Source organism: Pteronotus mesoamericanus, unplaced genomic scaffold, assembly GCF_021234165.1.
Source record: "Pteronotus mesoamericanus isolate MK-2021 breed Mesoamerican mustached bat unplaced genomic scaffold, CSHL_Meso_final scaffold_651, whole genome shotgun sequence".
In the NCBI taxonomy this organism is placed as follows: Eukaryota; Metazoa; Chordata; class Mammalia; order Chiroptera; family Mormoopidae; genus Pteronotus; species Pteronotus mesoamericanus.
Window position 1 is genome coordinate 25817332 of NW_026555325.1, and position 27353 is coordinate 25844684.

The 27353-nt window shown below is 37.4% G+C and overlaps 1 protein-coding gene across 2 annotated transcripts in view; it reads right to left on the reverse strand.

Moving 5' to 3' along the window:
- Positions 1–25932, reverse strand: part of FIGN (fidgetin, microtubule severing factor) — a 116773-nt gene extending 90841 nt beyond the window's left edge. Inside the window, exons 1-2 of one of the 2 annotated variants that reach the window (XM_054562545.1) lie at positions 25846–25932; positions 24903–25072 (exon numbers count right to left, since the gene is read on the reverse strand). In XM_054562545.1, the coding sequence (XP_054418520.1) occupies positions 24903–24927 (25 nt within the window). In that variant the 5' untranslated portion in view covers positions 24928–25072; positions 25846–25932. The remainder of the gene's footprint in view (positions 1–24902; positions 25073–25845) is intronic. The other variant, XM_054562543.1, reaches the window with a different exon arrangement.
- Positions 25933–27353: the final 1421 nt, after the last annotated feature.

The window sequence follows — 27353 nt, forward strand, 5'->3', positions numbered from 1 at the left end:
TAATAGTGTCAGCTCAATGAAAGATTTTATTTAGCACCAATTTTAACAAAGTCCAACATTTAACTTATGGCACAGTAGGAATTTGGAGGTCTTCCTCAACATCTTAAAAAAGAAGTAAACTAGAATTCAGCATGAGATGAAGGTGCTATTTCATCTTGTACAGTTCCCACCCTCACCCTAGGTAATAACTTATTTATTGGTGGAATAAAGACTTATAGCATTAGCTAAAGAGACCCAATTACAAGATTACACAGTCACTGTTCATCTGTACACAATGGTTGGTCTGACTACAAAGAACCACCCGTTTTAAATCTTTTCATTTCATACAAACTCTTTATTGCTTCACTAAAACTAAAAGCTACACACTGCACACACACGCACACACATATACACCATGAGGAAAAAAGGAAGCATTTATTTTTAACCACAGAGCTGCAATGAAATCAAATATCCTTTTTACACCAAAGGCATCATCACCTGGATTAGAAGATGCCGCTTTTCAAAGCAAGTCCAGTTACCATAACAAATGTACATTTTACCAGACACAGAATTCTAATTGTGTTTAATACAGTTTCATGTTGCATCAATGTACAAAATCAATACCATTTGTCCAGCACAGAGGAAAAATGGAATCTATAAACGGCTCTTATTGAGTAATTAAACACCTATTATTGTCGTGGGCAGTGAAACAATGAATATGATAAGATAAATTTTTGCAAGAAAATGCTGCAGTGATTAATACCTCCCTACATATTAAATAAAAATGACTGCCTTTTGTGCAGTACTGCTGGCAGAAGAACGAGGATGCGAGAAGTAGTTGCCAGTGCCACAATAACAGGCTAACCTTGAACTGAACTCCTTTCCTCAAGAAATTAAATGCTGTAGCAGGACTTTAAATCCCCCCACTTAGAGCTCATTTGTGTGCCATGTAACCTGCAGTTCCTGAAAAGAACTCATTATCTTCAAAAGGAGAATCCTTTTATAATTTCTTTATGAATGTGTATATTGTTTCTACAAAAAAAAAAAGTATTTCAATGTCCAAAAGGGATAAGAATATTAACAGTGTAAGCAAGGCAAAGAGACCTGTACCAATCAGATACGATTTCTACTTCCAGGAATTCAACAGCAGAATGCAATCTGTTATGGAAAACTCAACATTAGACTAAGAATGAGGTTAGAGGAAATGCATATTTAGAAAAGGAGATTAGACTGATGCTAAAGCTCCTAGTTATTCTGTTGCTAGAGTTCCTGTATCTTTCTGGGTCTCTGCCTCTCTCTGGCGTAAGCATGAAAACCCCTCATTCGAAAGACCCTATCCCTTGTGTACACACACACACACACACACACACACACACACACACACACACACTTTCTCTCTCTCTCCATCCACCACATGGTTCCTCCATTGCTTTGCATTTTTTTTAATTGAAGAATGATACACCAAGAACAACTACAAAGTACAAAAGATGAATGTATGGATGTGACACTTGTAAAGGGTAACCCTATTTCACAAGTGAGATGGGACAAAAAAGAAAGAAAAAAGGCCACTGAAGCAATAACTGCTCATTGGATTACCATTAAATGGTAAGATTTACAATCCAACGTACAGTAAGTGCATATCTAATGGAGTTTGTCCTCTAAAAGAATATAAAGTGAATCTTTGCAGCATAAGATGTTTGGAGGTGATATATGTTTCTTTTAATATTTTTTAAAAATTGAAAACAAAAAAACTTCATAACACATAAAAAGGACACGTTGATACAACACTAGCAAAATCCCTAGGTCAACTTAGAAGCTTACTTAATTTTAAATGCACTTTATATTAACTATTCTCATTCTCTATCAAATTAAATTCATTTCTCCAAATACAAAAATTAAGACATATAATGAAATAAGTATAGCAAAACAAAAGTCATGCTATATCCTTCACACAGCATCATTACATGAACAGATAAACTTTTTGAATCGTTAGTCAAATTAAAAAAAAAACAAAAACCTGACTCCAAATGATTAGTTATAAATTGAGAGACTTTTTGCCCAAGGCAAAAATAAGACAGGGAGTTTATCAGTAGTTTGTGTCATTTAAAGGCAAATGCATTCGTATGTTGACAAAGTAAAGAGAATTCAAATATGATATGAATATAATCAAATATCAATAACATTATGCCTATGTTCATTTTTTATTAACACAACCCCCAGAAAGAAACTATTCTGGAGCAAAATTACAAAAAAATACTCTTATTTTAAACAATCATTAAAAGCAAATCATTTCCCTGTGCTGCTTTCTAAAGTAAACGAATTCAAGAAATAATGCCCATTTTCTACCTCACGACAAATATCTAATAAAACATCTAGTCAAATATTCATTCACATGGATAATATTTTAGCAAATATTTAGCCTGTTTCTGAAAGAGGAAAATTGAAAAATATAGATTAAACAATATTATTAGATGTATTTATTTTATTTAGATAAATAGGTATCATTTTTAAAGTAGTATTTCAGAAGTCACTGTCCTTGAATTAAGTAAAATGTAAAACTATTACACCGATTTTGCAAACCTATGCTTTGCTCTTCTCACCTCTCCCACACAATCTGAATTTTATTTTAAAGGATTAACAAGTAACACATCTGATCAGCAATGATATCCTTGTTCTTTTAAACCTTGGTGAATCAAGTTCGCTAAAGGTGAAGTAGTGGAATTATCAGTACAAGTGGCTATGTCATCACAGCCTTCAGAAAGGTACTCTACAGAAATGCCTAAATAAACAGCAGCATAAAGAATTTTATATATGAGATATATGCACACAGATTTCTCTCTCTCTCTCTCTCTCTCTCTCTCTCTCACACACACACACACACACACACACACACACACACACACACACACACACAGACCTGCCTCCGGTTATTAAAAATATAAAATAGATTCACTACTGTATAGAAACTAAAAGGCATCTGTAATCTCCTTTCACATTAATTTTAACATCAATGCTAGTTTAAATGATGTATCATTTTCTGCCTCCCCCCGCCCTTGCTAAGATATTTGAAAGATATCTTTAAAAATCAGTTGGTTAAAGCCCCTCTATGCTACAGTGAGCCGGAGAATTTCCAGCATCTGATGAAGACCAGTGGACCACCTGATACTTTTTCAGCAGGGTGATAAAATTAAAGGATGGCTTTGATTTGCTTGAAGGATTACTTCCTTTACTTAATTGTTTAAAGTGCACAGTATTAACACAAAGAGGGGGGAAGAAGAAAATTAAGAAGGTGACTGTAGAGCCTGAGCTAATTGCAAGCTGATTAGATTGTGCCATGCAAGAGCTCTCCCTCCGTTACATACCATCACAAGCTCTGGTCTTTTCCACCCCGCTGCTGCAGCAAACAAGCTGATTTGCTAACAAAGTGGTCAGCCTGGGCACTCGCACAGCCGCTCACGGGGTCCACAGACGGCTGCTCTCCATGCAGAGAATCTCAAGCTCCATTTTCCAATCTGATTACATGGCTCCTTGTTCCAGCAGCCTTAAACCTTCATGGCAGTTTACCAACATTTTCATCACTTTTTTCTTTTACAAAGCAAAAGAACTGATAAGCTCTCAGGTACCCAGGATTTCATAGTCAATGGCTGGCCAGCAGCCAGCATTCCCTGACCACACAACTGTTTCGGGCCACACTGCATAAAGCAGACAGGATTTACCAGACAGCACAGAACTATTAAAATTTTGCCGTGTGTACAAGTAAGCAGCATGTTTCTGTCCTTACAGACGTCGACTATTGTATCTAATCACATCTAAGAAGTACAGAGACCTAGTAAGTGCCCTGCCCACCCCCACCCCCATAAAAAAGAGGCAATGTACAGCAAACCAATGAGCAAATGCCCATGAATTCACTGTTACCCTATGTAATGCGCTCAGGAACTCTGCCTGGTAAATGCAAAGCTCTCATAACTGTTTAAAAACTCCTGGTCTGATGATCTAGATCAATTACCCTGATTACCATGAAAATGATCCTAGTGACTTTTTATTAAAATCTTAAACGTTGTGGGCAACACAAAATAACTGATTAGCATCTTAAAAGTTTGTCAATTGCCTAGAACTTTAAAAAAGACAAACCAAATGAAGCACAAAATTTATCATCTGAAGCAACCTCATGAGAATTAACCTCACTACCTTTAATTCCCAGAAATCACATCATGCAGTCAGGAAGAGTGTCAATGTAATACAATCACAAATCAAGAGTTTAAAATAATGACTGCTACAGAATTTCAAGTGCAACAGCTGTGTAACCTCCTCTCCTAAGTAATAGTTTTAAAATTCATTTTTACCTATAGTCCATGGGCCTAAAATGCAAATAAACATGAGCCTAAAATGTGGACTTTACAGTGAGATCATGTAAATGTTCATTCACTGTATGCTCTGTTCAACCTAAAACTAAAAAAGTAAAACAGAGCCTCCTTCTGCCATGTCCAATAACTTTCTAACAAAGATAACAAAAAGAAAAAAAAAAGGCTTTTAATGGCTGTGTCTATTCCTGGTTCATTTTTGCATAATATCGATCTATTATAAAGGCTTTGGCAGGGGAGGGGAAGAAGAGGAGTCTACAGTTATGGGGAAAAACGTACAACCCAGCACGCACAATGCCTCAGCACTCCAGCTCACCGGTGCGCTGACCCTCTGCATCTCGGAGTCATTAGCTGGAGCCTCAGCCCTGTCTCCAGGAGGGGGGATTTGAACTCACACACCGAAGTGGGGAGATTTGGGATTTTGAGCATGCCAGACAGAAGGGTCATTCCTCCTCGCTGATGAGGAGGATGCTTGTCCCCTGGGGAGGGGAGAACTGGATGAGTGACTGTCGCAAGACTCAGGCAATGGATGTGCTGCTGACTCAGGAATGGACTCTGACAGCCACCCTGCTTCAGTCCAGTCGCTCTGAGTGCGAGTGGTTTTAGGGCAGCAGCATTGACAGGTACATGCTAAAGTTAGAGGAGCAATGCAGAGAGAGTAAGGAGGGAATGAAGGGACAAATGCAGCCGCAACTCCTTCTGAGACACATGCATACAAAAAACAAGCATTTTTGTCCTATTGCAAGTTGATATTGCCCAACAGAAAAAAGATGTATTTGTGGATATGCATATTTAGAACACCCACAACATTTCTGAATGGACTTTAAAAAGGGACATGCATTTTAAAAACTGATAGACTAGGCATGGTAAATACCCACATTCACAATATTGCAAAACCCCATAAACTCATAGAAGTATACACATACACCCATACATGTATATACATGTGGGTGGTATTCAGCATAAATGACTGTCAACTTAAAATGCCATTCTCTAATTTATATGCAAATTCTACCTCTGGTAAAATAAAAACATATTTTAAGCAGCTTAGAGTGCCAACACATTATTCCCATGAATGATTCCTAGTAAACTATTTATGCCAACTGTGGGTTGGTGTTTTTTTTTTTCATGATTTATTGGATGGTGAACGAAACCACTTAAACTATAGTTGTCTGTATGAATCAGTAATTTTCATGTTTCTAATTAAAATGTAAACAGCGTAATGAAGACATCAAGTTTTTAGGCAAATGTCTCTTTCAGTGCCACTTGGGGTATGGTAATTACTGGAGCAGATCTATGGATGCTCCAGAATCCTCTACAAGTCCAGATTAAAAGCATTACTGCTAAACCTGGTTTTTTACACAAGGGAATAGTGTATTCTAACCCATTCCCAGTTTGCTTACAAATGCACATTGGCACTGCCTTTAAAACCTGTTCATTAAAAAGAAAAATCAAAATGGAAAACAACAAATGAAGTAATTTATATTTAAAATGTTGATTATAAAACATTTACTGGCAATCAAAATGCTGGAACTAGATCTATTTGGATTCGATTCCCTGCCATTAGCTTCTTGGAAAAAAAGAAGAACCGAAAGAAAGAAAAGAAGTGAAAACAACCACCAGTGTCTATCCTAAATTTCTAGAACCCAAATATGAATGAAGGGGTGAAGGGATAAGCTAATTTCAGATTCAAAGACAATGTTAATTTTCAGGGTTTACTTTGTTTAAACGAACAGTTTAAATGAGATAAGTTCACAACATACAAATCAGCAAAATTTAAAATACATAATCCCCAAAATAAAAATATGTCATCTTCTCCCCTCATATTCAAGAATGTAAAAGTGCCTTTGATATGAAGCTGTAATCTGTTTTCATTTTTATTTCAGCATCTATTTCTCTGTGAAATTCGTCAAAATTTATCCTAAAGCAAATGACCTCTTGCACGTGCTGAAGAAAGACATCACCTCTTCTGCCTACAACTGTTAATTGAACTTCTCTCTGAAGCCTATTTTTCCAAGTTAACCAGCAAGCTTGCTTTACCTATTTACTATCTAGCATTTGAACAGTGCTTTTAAAAAAAAATTATAATTCTGCAACACCCCTCCCTGCACACACCCCTTAGAACTGTTGTAGCCACACTTGCATTTGAGTAGTTATAGCTGAAATCTGCAGTGGTATGAAAACTCCAAATGCACGATAAAAGGAGGATTCTCCTTCCCCCATCCCACCCCGACCTCTGGACTCAAAGTCCAGACAGACTGATATGGCCCATTTTCATATTATTTTTACATAAATGCTAGACAAGCATGTTGCTAAGGTTGGCTGTAGAATCGAAAATGGATAAGAAATGTGAGTGTGTGCAGGGTAACGTAAGGCAGAGAAAGAGAGCAATTTTTGCACTGTTATGTTTTATTACTAAAGTAATGCAGACAAATAAATGTATATCCACCATCCTAGGGTCAGAGGGAATGTTTAATCTAAAAGCGTTTTCTACCATTTTTTCCATCTGAAACACATATCAGCTCCTTCCCCCGACCCCCCTCTTTGGCCATAGAGACATAGTATTTTGGGGTGGGGGAGGGGTGGGATATGGAGAACCGGAGGATTTGAAAGAGGCATATTTTGGTGATGTTTAAATTTTGTTTAACACCTCTGGGGGTTTTCCAAGGGAAAGAAAGCTGATTAAAGAAGGCCAAGTGTTTTGCCGGCTTAAGGGTGATATCATAGTTGTGTTCAATATCAGAAGTGTTGCCAGTACAGGCATCATTTCTATTCGCTTTGTGGCAGAAAGGTAAACACTGGATTGCACTGTGGATTAAAACAATAAGAAATCCTTTTCCTCTCAGGCTTTCAAGGCCATGTTAATCGGGTGTAATTTTTAATGAACACTAGCTGCTTGGTACTCATTCAAGACATTTCATTAGAAGGTTATTCATTTAAAAATCAACGTTTCAACCATATCAAGCTGTAACCTTTCTTGAAATGTAAATGAATGGTTTAAATGAGAAGATTAATAAAAAAGGGATGTTCCAATTCCAAGCATGGCATGCTATGTATTTTTAAATTTGTCTATGCCAGATGCTGTCAGTCAGAACAAAAAACTGTCCAAGCAGACAATCTGTGCGTCTGAATGTTGATCATGTTGGAAAGTACGGGGGGAGGGGGGGAGTGTGTCAAGGATTCATGGTCCTTCATCTTTGCAGTAGAGCAAACACGTCTCTCAGTATAGCGACAGACAGCTGCTTCCACTTTCTAATGTGCCCTAACTTAGATCACTGAAAGAATTGTCAGCACTCAGAGAAACACACAAAGATAACACAGCCAGCTGCCATGGAGGGGAAAAACAGCACAGCTCAGAAGAAATGGGATTTGTTCCATTTGCATGATGCTGCCTCCCCTGGGCCCCTTTCTTTCAAATCTAAAGCACAAAAGACAACACTTAACATATTTGCTTAAAGATGACAACCTCATGTTGATTTCATTTGGATGTAACGGTGTCAGGATTACAGATATAAGAATATATTATATCTGTAACAGAGACTGACAAATGTACCCATCAGTGGAACTGTCTGATTCATCTGCTTATACAGCCATTTTACCATCCCAAGGGTGCCATCTAAGTAGTAACTTTAGAAGACTGAAGGTCTAATTTTATTACACCACATTTCAACCTACTAAACAATATTATTTCTAAAATAGATCATTTTTATTGGAAGTCTCCCTGATGAAAAATCCAGTAGACACCAGAGAATTTATGAACTGTATGGGTCCTTTGAACTCAATATACTGCCCATTTTAAACAACTTCTCTTGCTGTATCGCAAAATCCCAGTGTCAAATAAGTGAAAGTTAGACACAATATGTATGTTTTAAGTGTCTATGTATATTGATATAGTAAACAGGTTTGAGAGAGAGAGGGAGAGAGAGGAAAACAGAGAGACTAACTGATTACATGGACAACTATAAAATCAGGCCTTACCTGGTCTGTTTGAATAAATTCTTTGTAACCACTTACTTCTGTCTATTCCATTATGCCTTCCCTCAATACAGCATACATACTTCAATAGCAACTCTATGAATAATCATTGCCTGTCAATATCTTTTAGACATATACTCAATCTGATTTCCAGTTAAGGCATGCTTTAGGCAGAGGATAAGACAAGAGAATGATTTAACGCGGCATTGGCTAGCCACCGGTCATTACAATATGTAACACTCAGGAAATCATGATTCTGAGCCGAAGCCTACATACCTTTACAAATCTTCATTCTGTGGGACTTTATGGATTTTTGACTCTATCTTTTTAAGCAAATAAATGGACATAAGATGATGTGATTGGTTTACTTGAATCTGTATCACTTTGATTTACTGGATTGGAATTATGGGGGCAAGAATAGAGTCACAAGGAGCAGGTAGAGAGGACGCAGTCATTCTCTTCACATATGCAGGACAGACACATATACTATCACACACATAAATGCCTGGGCACATTCAGCCCCATAGCCCAGCAGACTGACTTCCCATAATGAAATGCTGGCTCCCTATGCTCCTGCTTTGTCCAAAGGCAGCTCCACTGCATGTTGCTATTTACTGGCAACAGTATAATTCACTCATTTGGTCTTGTTTTATAAAATAGAGTTAACTGCTATATGTGAAATTTCTGCACAGCAGATGGTTACCAATCATTATTTTCCATTTGTTTAGTTTCTAGTAAGAACAAGAAAAACCGGAGTAGTGAGGCGAAGAAAACTAGCAGCCTGCATGATAACCCAACCAGTGCCAGAAGATACATTTAAAAATCACTTTTATCTCTAAATATAATTTTGAGGGATGAGGGAGGGTTGTTCGCCCCATCCCCATCCATAAAGGAAAATGCCATTTGAATAATTTATTTTATTTCTTAGTATAAAATCCTCTCGGGTTTAGCCACTATATATATTTTTAAGTGATCAAAGTTTCTAGGAGCAACTTATTATAACCATTAATGTTTGTCATCACCCAAGCTGAAATCACTTTCTTTACCTCTAAGTGGCCCAGTTGTCCAACAGAAAATAGGAAATAGGAGCCATTTGAGGACAAGTACACATGCACAGAAAATTAAGCTGTAAATATCTGGACCAGGTTATTACTGGAATCTGGAAACATCTGGGGCTACAGAACAAGCCGAGCCCCATTTCCACAATGTCCAGGTAATTGCTTAAATGATTTATACCTTACTGTTTCTATTAAAAAATGTCTTTAAAGAGAAACATTTGTAGGCTTGGTTCTGCAATAAAAACCAGTATCTGATTTCACTTGTACAAAATGTTGTGAAAGATGCTCCATTTTTTTCAAGGACATATGCATGACTAAACTAAACCTTGGACAAAGACTGAGTGCTAAAAGAAGGCATGGTCAGTCACTCAAAGAAAACAATCTTATCAGAAAAGCAAATTTTCAGTGGCTTATTTGTGATTACTTTTTTATTCTAACCAAAAGAATCCATTTAAAAATTTCTCTTCATGCACATAATGACATTTTAGAGTGACCTTAATATCCATTTTTAATTTTAGTTTTAACTAACTTCTTGTTAGTGAAGTTTACTGATCTTGAACTAAATACTATGCCAAACCTATCTCTAAGGAACAAATAAGTTCCAGCTCCTGGGCCACCTCCTGGGCCACTTAGTTAAGAATCTGGAGCAAGATTTAAATTGGCTCACTTAGATGGTGTCTGATTAGAGCTACCATTGGTCCACTCGGAATGAAGGAGCTATCAATGCTGTCACCTGTTTCATGGGTTACTCTACTGAATCCACACATGTGCACGCACACACACAGAGCTGTATTCACTTGAAATTATTTTAATTTTCATATCAGACTTTAAGCCTAGAGGACAAATAAACATCTTATTCTTTAAGAACTGCCACACCTAGACCTAACAAAAATTTCAATTACTAAAACTGTCAGCTATGCTTCTGAGGGCAAGAAAACGAAGAGGGGCAAGAATATAAACTGTTGACCAATGGCTTGTAACCATGGCTCCTCTTTTGTGGCCACCAACTTACATCACTATACTCTCTAGGCAATCACCCCATCTTCCTCTACGAGAGGACCAAAGTAAAAATGGCTGACATTTTAGGTGTGAAGAATCTGCATACATATTTTCACTTGAGTTTAAAGCCCCACAAATTTCTACTCATGAACCAGGGAGAATTTTAAGCCCATGTCTTTTAAATCTTTCCTTGCCTTAGTTTCATTGTTGGCAAGTCACCATCATAAAGTTTTTACAATTCATAATCATTACTTTAAATTTCATGGATTTTAACCTACGTTTAAATAATTTTAGTTTTCTTGAAGTGTATGAACGCTTTCCAGGAAACCAGAAGAGTAGATTTAACAAAGAAGCTAAATAGATTGTTGCAGTTAAACTGCAAAAATGCTTTTGTTAACTTTTAACATAAAGCTTTACAATCTTTATTATTGTACCTCCAATGTACTATCCTTCTTTACTACTGAAACTCTTTGATGAAGATATAGTGTTTGCATGCAATTACCTAAGCAACATTTGTCAACTGTAGCTTACTTTATAGCATATCTTTGTAATAATCTAGGTTCAAAAGTCAGCCCTGTAGATATTTTCTTCTATGCAAAGGGAGTCCAATCTAGATTTCAACATGAAGTGGTAAGATAGTATCCAGAAGTTTCAAATCTGAAGAGCCCAAATTGGAAGAAAACTACTGAGTTTTCAGCAAGGGTTATCAGTTTCCTTAGTAAAATTGTGTTTTTAAAAGGATGACAGCAGAGCCGCTTTTTTTGGCGGGGGGGGGGGGGTGTTGTTTGAGTTCTTTCATGAAGCCTTATGAACAAGGGCTGTTCTCTGATACATCAATTGTTATGTTCAAATACACAAATATAACATAGAAACCTTGTAAAATACTGTCGACTAACTCATTACGATTTCAACATTTGGTCAAATTGAATTTCCGTTAGAAAATTTTGTAATGCTATTTGTTGTAACGTGAGTGACAAGTTTGAAAAAGAAACTGACCCTTCCACAAGCACACAAACCAAACTGGTAATGCAACTGAACCATTAGAAGACAGGGTCATTGGGTGTAACCCAAGCTAAGTTGTTTACTGCCCAGTATTTAGTACAAAATAAATTAACAGTGTGAGACACTAAATATAGAACAAATATTTATTCTATATGCCAGTTAAAATGTACTAAAAAATATTCACAAACTACAGAGTCAACAAAAGTTATCACATCAACTGTAGATCAGCTAGGTTGCATCTCACATCCTATTACCAAAAGCACCATCATGTTGCCAGGGAAATCTGTTTTGAGTACTGCTGAGCACATACTTGCACACCACCTACTCATTGGAGAAAGAACAAAATAGAAAGATGTGCCTCAGGAGGCGCTGATTTCCTATGTTCAACTAAAAGCTAAATAACCAACTGTCAATCAACCCTATGTTGGTAAGAGGCTGATTTGGACTCCTCAACTAATATTTTATGACTCGAAACCTTCAAATATTTCTGATAGAAAACACAAAAAGGAAAACATTTAAATATGGAGAGCTTAGTGATTTGAAGCCATTTGTTACTGCCTATAATCAAATAGAGTATAGATTTTTGTTTTTTAAAATTTTTTAAAGATACTATAATGTCCTGCCTTTATAAAACAGTTTAAATGCTCTCCTATTCAGAGATATAAAAATAGAGTAAGTGACTACAAGCTTTTTTTTTTCAGGTAATCATAAAAACTATTTTTCAAGGTTATAAAGTCTTTCTTGGTAATTAAATTACATGAAGAATATAGGAATTTCATTCTTAAGTGAAACATGCAATTTTAATATAATTGTTCCTTAAATATTTTTAAAAGCATCTTCCAACTTTTTAAAACTAAGAGTAATAAAAAATTAACCAAGTGACAGTCTCCTACACTTTATCAATTCAACTCACCAAACATTTATTGAATACCTATTATGAGTCTTGCACTGTACAGGAAAGAGATTAAAAATAAAAAAGAAATGAATTCAACGTGGTTTTTTCTCAGAGAGTTTATAATTTCATAAATGAGAAATGTAAATGCCCAGCAATCTACAGTAGAAGAAAAATCATGGCAAAGTATTGAAAGGAGATTTTTTTAAGTGCTTAGGGAATATCAAGAAATGGACCCTGATTGGGGGTCTCAGGGAAGTTTACAGAGATGATGCAACATTTGAAGTGGCTATCAAAGTTATGGTATGGTTTCAACAGGTGGCAAAGAGCATTCCAAGGTGTAAGAAGAAGATGAAGAAAGTCTAGCGAGGAATATAATAGATAACACAAGGAATTGCTTTTGGTTTGATAAAGATCCAACTTTCATACTAATCTATTACATATATACACACACACAATGTGTGTGTGTGTGTGTGTGTGTGTGTGTGTGTGTGGATTTGAAGTTCCTAACTCCACTACTGCTTAAGTAAATGTGCTTGTCAGTCTATTTATATCACTTACAGGGAAAAAGCATTGGCTGAGTAATACTCATCAGCTCTCAAGATATAAGAATTGCTGACACATTGCTTGTAACCAATTAGTTAGCATATTTAATCAATGGTTACCATACCTCCTGAAGGGCTTAACAAAGTGACAAATTGTCCTTGGGCTTCCCTCCTTGTTATCAAGACAATTTCTGGAAATTCTTAATCATCTTTTCTACCAGCCACTGGTCACTAGCAAGGTGACCAGTGGCTGGTCAAGCTCACTAGTCCAAGTTACTCAAGCTCACTAGTCCAAGACCAAGCAGTCATGGATTATATAGAACTGGAAAAAATCCTAAGAGTCATGTGATAAACTTGCCTTTTATAAAAAAGTAAACCAAAGCTCAGAAAGGTCGAGTGACTTACTAAAGGTCATAAACATGATAAGACTGTTGACTTCTACTGACAGTTCTCACCACTGCCAGTTTCCTGAGTTACTCCTCCAGCATGGTGGCAATGTTCTCAGGATGCTTCATAAATCATTGTTGAATTTTAGCCAGATAATGAACTATCTCTAGTATATATCATTAGTACATTCAATTCTGAATAGATATCTGTAGTTTTTATTATTTCAAACCAGGAGGAATGATTTTTTTAGCCAAAATGTTTAAGATCTCATGTATACATTTTTGTTCAGAGAAGTGGTTCTCAATCCCAGCTTTATATCAGAATCATTGGGCGAGTTTGAAAGAAATTGTTTATCTCCCCAGCTTCCATTTAACTGGTCTGAGATAGGGCTTCGGCAAGATTTTTTGTTTGTTTGGTTTTCGTTGTTAAGATACAAGCTAGCATTTATAGATACATAAAATTTATCCTTGCTCAAATCAAATCAAATTATACAACTATCTACTTTAATGACTTGAACTCCTTATAATTTTCCAAAAGAAGCCTTAAAAATGATATACCCCAATCCTCAAAGGATTTTCTTTTGTAACTTCATTTGTGGCCTAACCAAATTGAGTGTGCTGAGAGAGAAAAGAGTCTGAGAAATATGAATCATCTTTAAAGACAGGTATATTTTTATACTTTTTCTAATTATGGGGGAAAGAGGGGAGAATAATTGGTTTAACTGGTGTGATTACAAATTCCATATATTCAAGATTTGATGTAGAACCTGCCATTTAAAAATTGAGAATGTATTTCCTTTAGATTGCAGTGCTTTACGGTACAGTGTTATTTAATATGTATTAGTCACTAATCCTTAATAAATGATCAGTTTTCTCATATAATTTTACTCAGATTTTACTTATTTCCCCCCTTTATTGAATTCATTGGGGTGACACTGGTTAACAAAATTATACAGGTTTCAGGTGCACAATTCCACCACACTTTATCTGTACACTGCACTGTGTCAAGTCTCCTCCCATCACCCTTTATCCCCCCATACCCTCCCCCAGCTCTCCTCGCCCCCAGCCTCTGCCAGCCACCACACTGTGGTCCGTGTCCATGAGATTTTTCTTTTTTCTTTGTTGCTCAATCTCTCCACACCCTCCACCCAGCCCTCAACCCCCCACCCCTGCCAACAGCTGTCAGCCTGCTCTCTATCTATGAGTCTGTCTCTATTTTGCTTGTTCATTTTGTTCCTAAGATTCCACATATAAGTGAAATCATATGGCACTTGTTTTCTCTGACTGATTTATTTCAATTAGCATAATGTTCACCAGGTCCATCCATGCTGCCACAAAGGGTAAAATTTCCTTCTTTTTAATGGCCAAGTAGTATTTCATTGTGTAAGTGTACCAGAATTTTGTTTTGCTTTTTTAAAATCTACTCATCCACTGATGGACAACTGGGCTGCTTCCAAATCTTGGCTATTTTAAGTAATTTTGCAATGAACACAGGCGTGCATATATTCTTAAATTGTCAATATTATTTTTAGCAACAGTCACATGCAAACAGTCCTTACCTTTTTCCCTAATTTCTTTTTCCTTTAGCTATTTCCCCACTCCCACGAGATGTCTTCACCTTTTGTCCATGCCAAAAACTGTTGCTGTACTTTCCTCCCATCAAACAACTCAATACCCTCTTAATTAATGCAAACTACCTCCTCCTGATCTAAATATCATATTCCAGTGGCTCCAGAAATTTGATTTTCCAGATGATCAAGTAATAACCAGCCCTATAGATAAATACCAAAAATAAAAACAAAAACAAAAAACACTCAACCCCTAAAAACAGTACACAGGCATAGGTAAAGTGGGAGGATATTTGAGGCATCAAGGTTCTTGATGAGTTTGCAAACAGTGAAACACAGGAAGAAAACCTTTTTCTCCCTGCCATGTAGCACTGGGCTATCTGCAGAGATGGCTGGTAGAGATTATAGGCAAATATAAAAAATATATGTATTTTAGGTACATATGTGCATTATAATTACATATCACAACACCTCCCAGATGATAGCTTAGTAATAGTGGCACTCCAGTACAGTACAATAGATTTCAAGGAAATAGAATTATATGGGGTAAAATTGGGGATTTTTGCCCATCATTATAAACAAACCTATACCACATGTACTGTTCTCACTGGTTATTTCTTAAAACAAACAGAACAAAATAGTTTCCCCATAGGATCTTTTTAGTTTGAGGCTAAAACGAAATAAGACAAAAATAAAAAGAAAACAAGCATTAATGCCTTGTATGCATTCACTGAGGACTTACTAAAAGAACAAAGCATGATAAAGAACTTTCAATACTACATTTTTTCCTGATACTTTGACTGCTTAAATATTATTGACAGAGACTTCATACTCCTGTTCAAAAAAAAAAATCCCCAAAGGAATTGTGCATATATACTGAATTTTTCCTTCTAGAAAGACACTACCTCAGTCTAAGCTTCTATTTCTGAATAAGATTCTTCAATGCTATACTATTTTAACATTGACAAGTAAATTCATACTGATGACTAGTTGATTACTGTTCTTAAAATTATAAAATTTTTCCAATTATGAAACACATCATTTAAATGTACATTCTTAGTACATTTAACATCTTCCCAGAGAAGGAAAAAGCACTGTTCATGTACAGATATAAAATTCCAAAGCTGGTGATGTTTTATCCTTCTAATTGGTCAGACAAGGATACTGACCATTTGGCATCCCCATGGATATATTTGGGTCATATCAGCATTCCACTCAAAAATGCTGCTTAATCTTCTGAATAATGCAAATGAAAATATCTCTTTAAAGGAGAACTTTGCATCAATACTACTGGCTAGGATACCACAGAAGGGGGTGGGGTAGGAGGATTAGACCCACATCTTTTGTAAATTGGGCCTAAAATTGACTCCAGATTTGTGACTCATGAACAGAAAGTCAGTTTTAATACAGATGTGCTTTAAAAAGTAAAAAATGGCTATTATTCCTAACAAGTTACATATTGGGTATTATTCTTTAAAAATGACTCATAAAATATCTTTTTAAGTGCTTAAATTCATTAATATGTTCTACTCTTACTTCTGCTTGAATGTGATTTTTCATTTTCCAGGAAAGGATACATTTTCTAACTAACCCCTTTAACCTAATTACTCATAAAGAAAATACCAAAAGCGTTCCTGACATCGATACCTTGACAAGGAAATGTATCTGTGCACATGCACAAGAGCTTGCTCCATGTAGTTAACCAAAACTATAATTTTTATTTAAAAGATCCCTTTAGATCCATGTAATTCCTAGCAGTAAAATTTATTAAAACATGTAAAGATTACACACAATAAGAATGCCCTACTCCTATGCCCTACGGATATTATTTCTTCATCTATATACTTAAGTTTAAAAGTATTGACTTATTAAGCTTAAAGAGTAATAGTACTTTGTTTAGTTGTCTTTGTTTGATCTAAAATGGGGGTTGTAATGAAAATGCCTTCTTTCTTAAAAGGAGTCTTTTAAACTATTCAGAATAATTATCTTGTTAGATTAAAATCAGTGAATCAGACCTAATTCAAGATTTATAAGGTACCATCACTCTGGTATATGATGTAAGAAAAAGAGTTTGCATTCTTAACTTCAATTTGAAACGAAAAGGGAGAAGTGAAAAGAAGAGAAATAAAGCAGCTATTTGGGGCACACCAATGCACTATATCGCCACGTATTTACCAAGATTCCTGGTTTAATCCTTTTTAAAGCCAAACACTTACTATGAAAATACAACATACTCTATGATAGATGGTAGGGGGGGAGGGGTCACAATTTAAATTATATTACAGAATTTGTAGATAGGTTATATAACATAAAAATATTTAAAAAATATGTACCGTGGCCCTGATCGGGTATTCAGTTTGTTACTACATCCTCCTGATATGCCAAGGTTGTGGGTTCAACCCCTGGTCAGGGCACCGATGCAAATCAATCAATGAATCCAAAAATAAGTGGAACAACGAATTGATGTTTCTCTCTCTCTCTCTAAAAATCAATAAATATTTTTTTAAAAAGCTTCACTTAAAAAATGTATTGTGGCTAACTACTTAATAAAATATTTCACATTTACAATGTCTTTAATGCAAATGACTCCAAAACAGTGGGGTGAATTTATGTTTAAAAGGGGTACTGTTGTAATATTTATTTTCAAGCCTTCTTTCATTAAAGTACATATCAACTGAGAGAGCAATGCCTTGTTATTACACAGGGCAAAGATTTTTTCTTTTTAGGGGGTCTCATATATAGTATTTTTCTCCATGACGTCTAAAGGCATTCAAACTAAGTTCAATTTTGTCTTCTTCAGAAATATCTTTAAAGGCCCCCGCCCTCACTCCAGTCTTGGATTACATAAATGGATGGTTACTTTTCTGAGGTCTTTGATATTTCCCTTCCTGGCAGAGTCATCTGATGTGAGAAATATCTTTTGAAAATAAATGGTGCAACTTCAAGTGCACTCAGATCCATTACTTGCTGGACATTCCACCGTATCTCAGTTTTGATTTGAAAAAGCTGTTTGACTTCAAAACTTAGTTTCAGGTATCTCAATATGAAGCTTGATCTCATTGAGAAGCATCTCAGGAAGCAACAACATAATCGTTTTGTCCATCCATCAACACAGAACGTTCACACCAAAGGGGAAAGAAGTCATAGAGGGGGCTACATTGCTAGGGGGGAAGGGGTTATTCCAATTCAAGTTCAGAAACCAAGTTCACAATCTGAATATAACATACTGCACAGTTATATTCTATTTATATGAAAAGTTACATTTTATCTGTACCACATCTGTTACCACATGTTTTTAGAACTACAATGACACTTTCTCGTGTCAAAACATCAAGACTGCTACCATTATAATAAGACACTTTTTTGCGTGTGTTTGCCCTTTTTCCCTGACTAGCACTCAGAGTAGTGTTTTTATTTTTCAGTAATCTGGATTTTCTATGTTTTTAGATAACTGAGATTCCACAATAAAAAGACTTACTTTACTTGTGCTTGACAACAGGTGTGGCAGTGTTGGTGCATGCCAACAGAGAAACTCCCGGGTTCTTCCCACACATCTTCCTAAAATGCTCCCCCCTTCCCCGTCATCCTGTGTCTGAAGAATCCATATGTAAGTATATACCTATGTGCAAACAATTATGAAATACAGAGTTTCTTTGAAGAATATTTGCAAAACTTCATGTGCTATATGGGAGTACATATCAAACAAAAGGAAACATGAGATAAAGGAAAATATTTAAGTCACCACTTCACGTACATAAAGAGCAGAAGCTACCTAAGGATCCATTTTCCCATCAATTCTCTTCCTTATCAAGCTTTAGTGTCTCTTTAGACAGTGGCACATGGAATCATTGTGGAACACTCTGTCTCTAAGTAGGAAACCCAGTGACTTCCATAAAGCAGGCCCTAGATAAAAGTTTGTGGGCCGTGAAGACAGGGCTAGCTTCGTTGCCCCAAGTCCTCTGCAGACCCACAGGGTCCCACACACAGAAGGGCCCTATACTTGGTTTCATGCTCCACTGATGCTGTCTCAAATTCTTAATAATTTTTTAACAAGGTGCCCCACATTTGAATTTTGCAGCAAGTACGAGAATCGCACAGCCAGTCCTAGGTGAAAGTGACAATGTGTGCTGAGGATAAAAAAAGAACAGCAAAAAGTTTACAGCAACATCTAGAAATTAATGGCTTTACATTACGCTACTGTAAAAAATTATTTTGAATATTATTGTTTCCATGAATATTTCCTTACAAAACACAGCATGCAAGTAGAGGTTACTCATTCTCAGATGAGTTGACTGTCATATGTATATGGCATTTAATCAATTTTCACTTGCTTAAAAAGCATCCAATTGACATAATGCAAACAGTAGCTGAATTGGGAAAAATGAGATTTTTTTTTTCTGGTGGGCAAAGTAAAATTTAGTTTCTGTTCTCTTGTCAGAAATATATCCACAAATGGAATAGAACAACTGAGTAAAGCTACTTTCAACATTCAGATACTGGGGAAAAAAGACACTTTATAGGTACCATACACGATATATTCTGTAGTAAAAAAAAGAAAAAATCTTCTTTCTAAGTTACATATCACTAATAACTTTTAATAAAAGCTTCTCATGATATAAAAATGGGAATAAAATCCTAACAAGCCACAAATTTTCCAAAATTATTTTTAAAATACTTTCTAAAAAAGATTTCCTACTATAAAAACATACATACTTAAGTTGGGTTGCAGTGTTCAAAAAGTTTAACTTTGGGCTTCCATATAGTAAATCATCATTCTACTTTCAAAGTGTATCAGTTGTAAAAATGACTGGAGGCAGTGATACTATCTATGCTTTGTGAAAATCATAGTAGCTTAAATATAAGCAAACATATCTATTATATTTATACTTAACATAAATGTCTGATTAAAATTCTCCTTTGAATTTACTGCTTCTAACACACCCTGAAACGACAGCCTACCATATGCAATGTTAAGTAAAGTGTCAATATTCAAGTAACAAGACAACAAGCAGATTTGTTGCATAAAATATGTAAATATTATTAACAGAAAGTGCCATATGATATCTCATGTTTGGGTGGTTTCTGATCACCTGTCTTTTGTGCTGCCTCAGTCTCTCGGCGAAGGCTATCGTCAACAGGTAGCGCATGCCTGTGCTGGGGTGAGGCAGAGCGTCCTGAGCTCGCGTCTGTGGCGCTGCCCTAAGGGAGCTCAGCATACCCACCTGCTTTTGATTTGTTTCAAACTTATCAGTTCAATTTATTCTTACCCTGTTCTTGCCTACCCCTTATTTCCACTATCTGCATTTCTGGTAGTAAGCATCAAGTACCATTGCCATTTAAATGATACCATCAAAAATATCAAAACGATCACTAATCAACAATCATGTCAGGGCCCCTATGCTTGTAGTGTCTACCCTGAGTTAAGTGGAAAGTTAATAATAAAAAGGTAAGTGTAGGGGGAAAAAGTAATACAGTTGTAAAATCCACCCATGAAAAGTACTTGATAAACAGGAATTTTTCAGTCTTTCAAAAAAAAGTATTTCATTTTTAACAGACAAAAACTTTAGATAGAATGCATCTGTGGTGTGTGTGTGTGATAGAGGTAAGAGATCATTGAAAAGTGGAATAATTTTTGGACTTGCAATCTTCCAAGTAGTACCTAAAAATATTTTCTAAGTTTAATTGATTTTAATAAAACATTAGCTTTTGTATATCCCAAAAGAAAGCGACAATTACATTAATTTTTTTCACTGAAAACAAATTTTGTATTGTTTCCTGTGCCATTTATTCTGTTCTATCGATGACTCAAGATATAAAAGCTTATATGCTGATTAATCAAGTCTTATTGATCAGTAGCATTCGTCAATATTTCACACAAATGTCTGCAGAACAATTTTTCTCAATCAAAATTTATAAATCAATTTAAATTCCTGGTAATTAAATTTATTAGCTCTACAACAATAAATGTGGTACTTTATAAAAGTAGTATGTGACATATGTGCTCAAGAACGTATTGATCAAAAGCAAAATAGTAAACATTTCTATTAAGCCAGTCTCTAGGAACAAACTAGAAAGTACAAAACTAAGAGCCTGCAATTGTTTCAAATACACATAGCAATTCTGCTGATTTGGGACCACTGAAACTGATTACTTAGTGAGGCAATCATTCAGGACATCTAAACAGACAAAAATAGGGAATCATTAGCATACCCATCTTCACCTTGAGGTACAAATTTTGAAAAATGTTACAGACACTATAAACTTTTGGGCTCTCTCATAGATGGGGAACAAGATGACAGCTGCGGGGGGTGCTGGTGAGGGGGTGGAGGGATTGAACAAAAAGGAAAAAGGACCCGTGGGCATGGACAACAGTGTGGTGATTGCTGAGGGGCAGGGGGTAGAGAAGGGGACTGAGTGGAAAAATATATAATAAAGATGAAATTAAAATGACAATAAAGACACTAAATTCTAAAAGGTGATACCACAAAATTCAGTGAGGAAAAAAGAATTTCCCTATAATACTATTATTCATCTTCTCAGGTAGCTAATATTTTAAACTCTGTTAGAAATCTCAAGTTTTCTAAAGATTTTCTCTACAGATTCTTGGAAATACTACTTTTTTTCTCCCCTCTGGCCAATACTCTTGTGCTATCTAAAAATTAGTGAAATTTCTGCTCTCCTGTATATCTGTATGCCTGTCATAAGTACCTTGCCTACAAAAAGATTTTCAAAATTCCTGCCTAACAAGAACAAAAACAAAAAAAAAAAGGATTTTCTATTTATGGAAAAAAAATGGTACTGGAAACTTAGCAGCTGGAGTCTAGTATAACTAAAGAAAAACACTCTATGTTTTCACTCAGAAGATATCAGAGACAATTTTTAAGAATCTCACTGATTTGGTACAGCCACGAGAAAGAAAACTATTCCATTTAAAAAAAAGAAAAAGGTTCCTGAAATAAATCCAAAGAGACCCTACAAACTGTCTTTTTAAGAAGAGAAAAGCAAGTCAACTCACACATACAGCTTCCAAACAGAAGTCTTAGCCTCTTCCAGGAAAACAACAATGAGACTTTATTACCCTGCTATGATTCTTTCATTTCAGACATGATTAATTAGCAAGTATTACACTTCCCAAAACTCCCACCACACTCTTTGTGGTCTGTCAGCCTAGTTGTTGATAGACCCCTATGAACTAGCAAGTAGCCACCAACAGTATAAGACAAGTATCCAAAAACTCTGTTTCCAAGAAGAAACACTTCTCTCATGTCTTTGCCTTCCAAAATGAAGCAGGCTGCTTTTAACAGCTTTCACACACACATACACACACACACACACACACAAAGAAAGAAACCACATTTTTTAAACGTGGCCATTTTCTTAACAATACCTTTTTACATTTGAATAACACATGCAACATATTCAGTATTCCAGAATACATAGCATATTTAATCTGTTACCTACCTATATTTGTAAGCTGAAGTTCTGAGAGCCTTGTGAGTCCATGTAGTTTATACTGATAACCATCCACAGGCACAATTAATAAACAATAGAGATGATGTGAACAAGCATGTTTGTGGGAGATGGTTTTTATAGAAAAATGTTTATGTTCCAAATAAAAGCTAATGTGTCACACATGTAATGAAGACAGGAAATAGAAATGAAGGATTAAAAGAGAAGGACGAAAGGAAGAGGGCCACTCTCAAATTTGAATGGATGAAAACTCTGATCTCTGCAAATTGCTCCAAAACACACTTTCAAGATAATTTTCCCTTTAGTGCAATCTATTCTCAAAATGTCCATGTGAACCAAGAAGCCAGTCTTAGCTGAATGCACTATAAATGTATATTTTAACAACCAGCCATCTATAAAGGCTGGGGTTTCCCCTTCAACCTTTCAACTGCTGTGTCCAGAAAACTTCACACATAGTACAATACTAATAAATAGATCTTCTTGGTTCCAGGAAACATTTTTTAAAAATCCATTCTGGTCAAAATATCCTTGCTTTTTTTCTGTTGTATTAAATTTAGGATCAAAAACATCAAAGCAGCTTCCACCTCGGACCTAACTTTTAGAGGATCAATGTGACAAGGCAGTCCCTGATAGATGTTTCTCTTGATAAACGACTTGTTCAAAAGAGACATTGTAGCTTTCATTTCCTGACCACAACACACTTTTAATTTGCAACAGCAGAGCTGCCAGAGTGTCAGCACTTGCCCACTTTCCAGCCTTTTAGGTTTGTAGCTCTGGTTCCTTTAGGCCACACATTTGAGACACAATCTAAATATAATCAGAGTAACAGAATTACAAAATAGGGGCCATTAATGCCACTTTATACATATACACAAGTGTCTACACTATAGACATATATATATGTAAACTTTTTCTCCCAGGATTCTAGTACATCATAAAAGAGCTCCTGAGTGAACATCATTTGCACAACAGGCATTTAAACAGTCTGGGAAATAAATTATATGACTATTATTTAATAGTAAGCAGAGCCTGGGTGGGGGGCAATTTACACACTTAAATCTGCTCTTAAATGTCATGAATTATATGACTGCCTAACCCAATGTGTTTTTTACATATTATTGCAATTATTATTATTACTACTACCCAGAAATCACATTTAAAGTATCAATGAGGTAAACAGTCAAACCATCCAATTTCTGCTCTCAGCACATTGTCTGAGCTCCGATTTAAAATTTATAAATGTAATATCCTCCTCATCACAGGCAGCAGCCCAATCTGCTCTGAATATATATTACAGCTTTAACATCACAGAGGGAAATCGCCCATCTGGCAATCCCATTCGCTCCAACAGCTCCGGGGGAAGAAAAGCTGTGCTCTCTCCTCCTTAAAACATTTCTCAGGGCAAATTATGTGCATCTAAAATAAACAGTCTTCTTATTGATCGCTTCAAAGTCAACAAGTTCCAAATGCAAAATTCAATCAAATCCTTCCTATCGTGTAAGAGCGGTGTGTGTTTAGCTCGATAGTCACCAGAGTCCACCCAGAAGTGTATGTGTCGCGGATCCGCTCCTGTAGTCTCTTTCCTTGTATTCACATTTGTGTTATGAGAGAGCAGTAACCACAGCCACATTACAGACCTCTGGCAGCTTTGCCCCACTGCTATTTGTTTCTCTCATATTCTCCCTTTCCTTCTTTCTCTCTTCTCAGGGTGAATGCAGGGTGGCAGGGTAAATGTAACAAAAAAGAAACAGTTTAAAGTGGACCTATCCTTTGGTTATGCAAAATACTTTTAGCATCTTTTTGTTGTTGTTGTTCCCTCTTAGTCTTAATTGAATATCACAAAGTGTACACAGGGCATGGTCACAAGAGCTATTGAAAACCCCCCTCACTCAATTTATCTGACCTTTTTTTTTTTTTGAAAAGAAAGAGGAAAGAGCGATTTCAAACAAAGTAAATTTCAGTGCCTGATTATTTAATTCTGTCACAGGTTAAAAGTAAAAAGCGCTGACAGACAAGTGAATGGCAAGCAAAGAAAAAAGCTACCACTGTTCCTTAAAAGGTATTAAGGACTTTAAGCAATCAAAATATATTTTTATTTTCATGTAAAAGATATCCCTTCATAACTCACTCTCCCTCCCCCCAAAAAACCCACACACTCAGACGAACTGATTACTCCATAAAGTGCAATCACTGAGAGAGCCGATAGTCCAATTGCATTAACAGAATGAAAAAAAAAAATTCACCCAGTTCTGTGTGTGTACATATATATACTTTCATTAGTAAGCAGTCTTTCCCCACACTCCCGCCCCTCTCCCCTCTCCACCCAACCCCCTCCCCAAAAAACCCCACACTGAGTTTAACTAATTTACATACCATTTGACTTCAGCGATTATATAGTGCATTACTAGTAACATGCAACTTTGGGATTACAGCTAAAACCGATAAAAGTGGACTCCAGTAATCTAGTAATCAAAACTGAAATATATAAACAAGTGATAGCAAAAATAAACAAGCATTTGGACAGGTTAAAATATACATATATTTTTAAAAGGAATTATATATCATGAGCATTTGCTTCCCAAGCAGAATCTTCAATGGTTTGATCATGCTATTTAATTTGTCTTTCCTATTTAGATGCAAAGGAAGTAAATTCCAAAACTGACATACCATAAACACTGGTGCTACTGATCATTTCTTGCTGGCAGCACAAAAAGCTGAATTGGATTTCTCACAAGCAGGAATTCCAAAGGTTGCTTTTCATTAAAGCCACTTTTCCTCTCAGCTATCAAATGTCACTGCCTTGAAACGTGGGCCCTTTCGTCAGGTATTCATTTAACCTACATGCATATAATTAAGGGGGAAAGCAACATCAACAAAAAGGGGATCTCAGATCACAGGAGAAGAAAGAAAGGAAAAAAAGCACAGGACCAGGAATGCAAGTCCATGTCAATTTCACTCACTCCCATTGAAACTAACAAGAGCTCCGGGGAGGATGGTAATAGGATCAGTGGATTGTATATACCATTAAATTATACATCTTTCTCTCCCGTTCCTTGCCAACAATACGCCCACCACGCTGTACCCCCTCCAAGATGATGTGCTTACATTTTTCTGCAACCGATCTGCTGACATTTTCACGTTCCCCCAGCCACGAGATTGTAATTTAACCTCAACTTTTTGTGTGTGCAAGATCCTTATTTACACTTCTTATTTACTTAGAAGTTAGTTCCCGAAGAAAGTCTAGCCCCACCCTATGGCTCCGCTTTCTTATTTTTTATTTTTGAAGTAAAAAGATAGTAGCAAGTAAGCCCAATATAGCGGAAAACGAGATTCTTGCCATCGCGAACTCTTAATCCCACACTATTGTTTCAATGATTAAGCAGCAAAAATATGTATTATAATGTTTCAGGGCTACTTTGTACAGAGAAATTAGACAGCAGGTTGGCGTACAGAATAGAAACGAGTGCAAATTAAATTTAATGGTTACGACACAACTCGAAGATCTCTTTTTATTACAGGTCTTGGATTTATTTATATTCTTTTAAAATAAAACAAACAAAAACAAAAACAAATTTAAACAGATGGTAGAAAACTACGAAGCTCCTCTTACCTGAACGCGCGGAGCGAAAAGCCGATAGGTTAGCGTAGCATCGATCCGATGTGTTTGCTGATGAATGGAAGCTTGGGTTAAGTGAAGGTGCCTATGATTTGAAATCATTCCAAGTTTTTGAAGGGAAGACGGACTGCAGCCTCTGCCATGTTGGAATTTCAAACCCAAAACAGCTGCTTGGAAGGAGCCAGCATGCCAGAGGCTGAGCGCAGGCGCAGAGCGCCGCCGAGCCAAATTCAAATCACTTTCACACTAAGAGCCAAAGATCAGTTTTCAAAGGAGAGAGGGAGAAAGAGACGGAGGCTGCCGAGAGGGAGAGCAGACGGGAGACAGTGGCGAGAGGCGGGCAGTGGCGAGAGACGGGCAGCGGGAGGACCGCGAGGGAGAGGCGCACGGAGCCCGCGGAGCTGGAGGGGGAGAAAGGGAAGCGCGAGGCGAGCGGGCGAGCGAGCCAGAGACGCGCCAGAGATTCATGGGCAGGGAGGGCTCAATGGCCGCGCCGCGCTGGCCGGCCGGCCGCTCGGGTCATGTTACACGGCCCGGGCCGCGGCGGCCGCCCAGGCTCGCCGACGCGCTCACGCGGCCCGGAGGGGGCCCCGAGGTCATGATTACGAGCGCGGAGACCCGGAGCTCTCTCTGCCTGCACTCTCAGGCGGCCCAGCCCGGGGAAAGGGGAGTAGTGCCTTACGGAGAAGGGGCCTTTCCTTCCCACGCCTGACCAGCCGGCCTTTGCGCTCCCCAGCCAGCCTTGGAGGGCCCGGTCCAGGGTTGCGCGGCTCTGCGGCCCGCGGACCCCTCCCTGCCAGCTTCTGGCCGTCTCCACAGCTGCGGCGCGTCCACCCTTAGCCCCCCACCCCCTCTGGATTCCGCGCGCAGGACAAGATCTGTCCCTGAGAGCGGGGACCTCACCCACACCCTCCCCTGGGTCCCCAGCACCAGGCAGAAAAATGACTTTATCGGCCAAGAAGAGGCAACTTCGGGGAAAAAAACCCCGAGTGAACCCCGTTCTCCTCCCCCGCCTCCCTGTGAATAAATAAAATCATAAGTGTCTAGGTGTGCGGTCCATTCTCGCGCTCCCTGGCTCCCCTCCCTACCTCCCCCAGGCGGCTTGAGCAGGGGACGCAGCGCCTGGGGGCCCCGGTTGCGGGCTGCTAGTGCGCTGGCAGAAGCGTTAGGCTGCTTTCCCAACCCCCTTCTAGGGAGTAATCTGGGACCCAGGAGTGGAAAGAGAGTAGGGGCTTTGTAGTGCTGGGAGCTGAGAAGAATGAAATGTGCAGTTGAGTGTGTTGCTCGCATCCCAGGGAGCAATGCAGTGCTGATTGTCTGTTGCTGAGATAGCCTTTTGTTCGGAACATAAGGTTTAAGACACACGCGTTTTCTGGGTTCTCCTGTTAGATGTAAATGCGCTGCATCCAGATGCTTACTATGCAGTGTAAGCTCAGTTGGTTTACTAATCACCCCTCCCCACCCCAAACAACCAGGATCATTTGAATGGGAACCTCATTCAG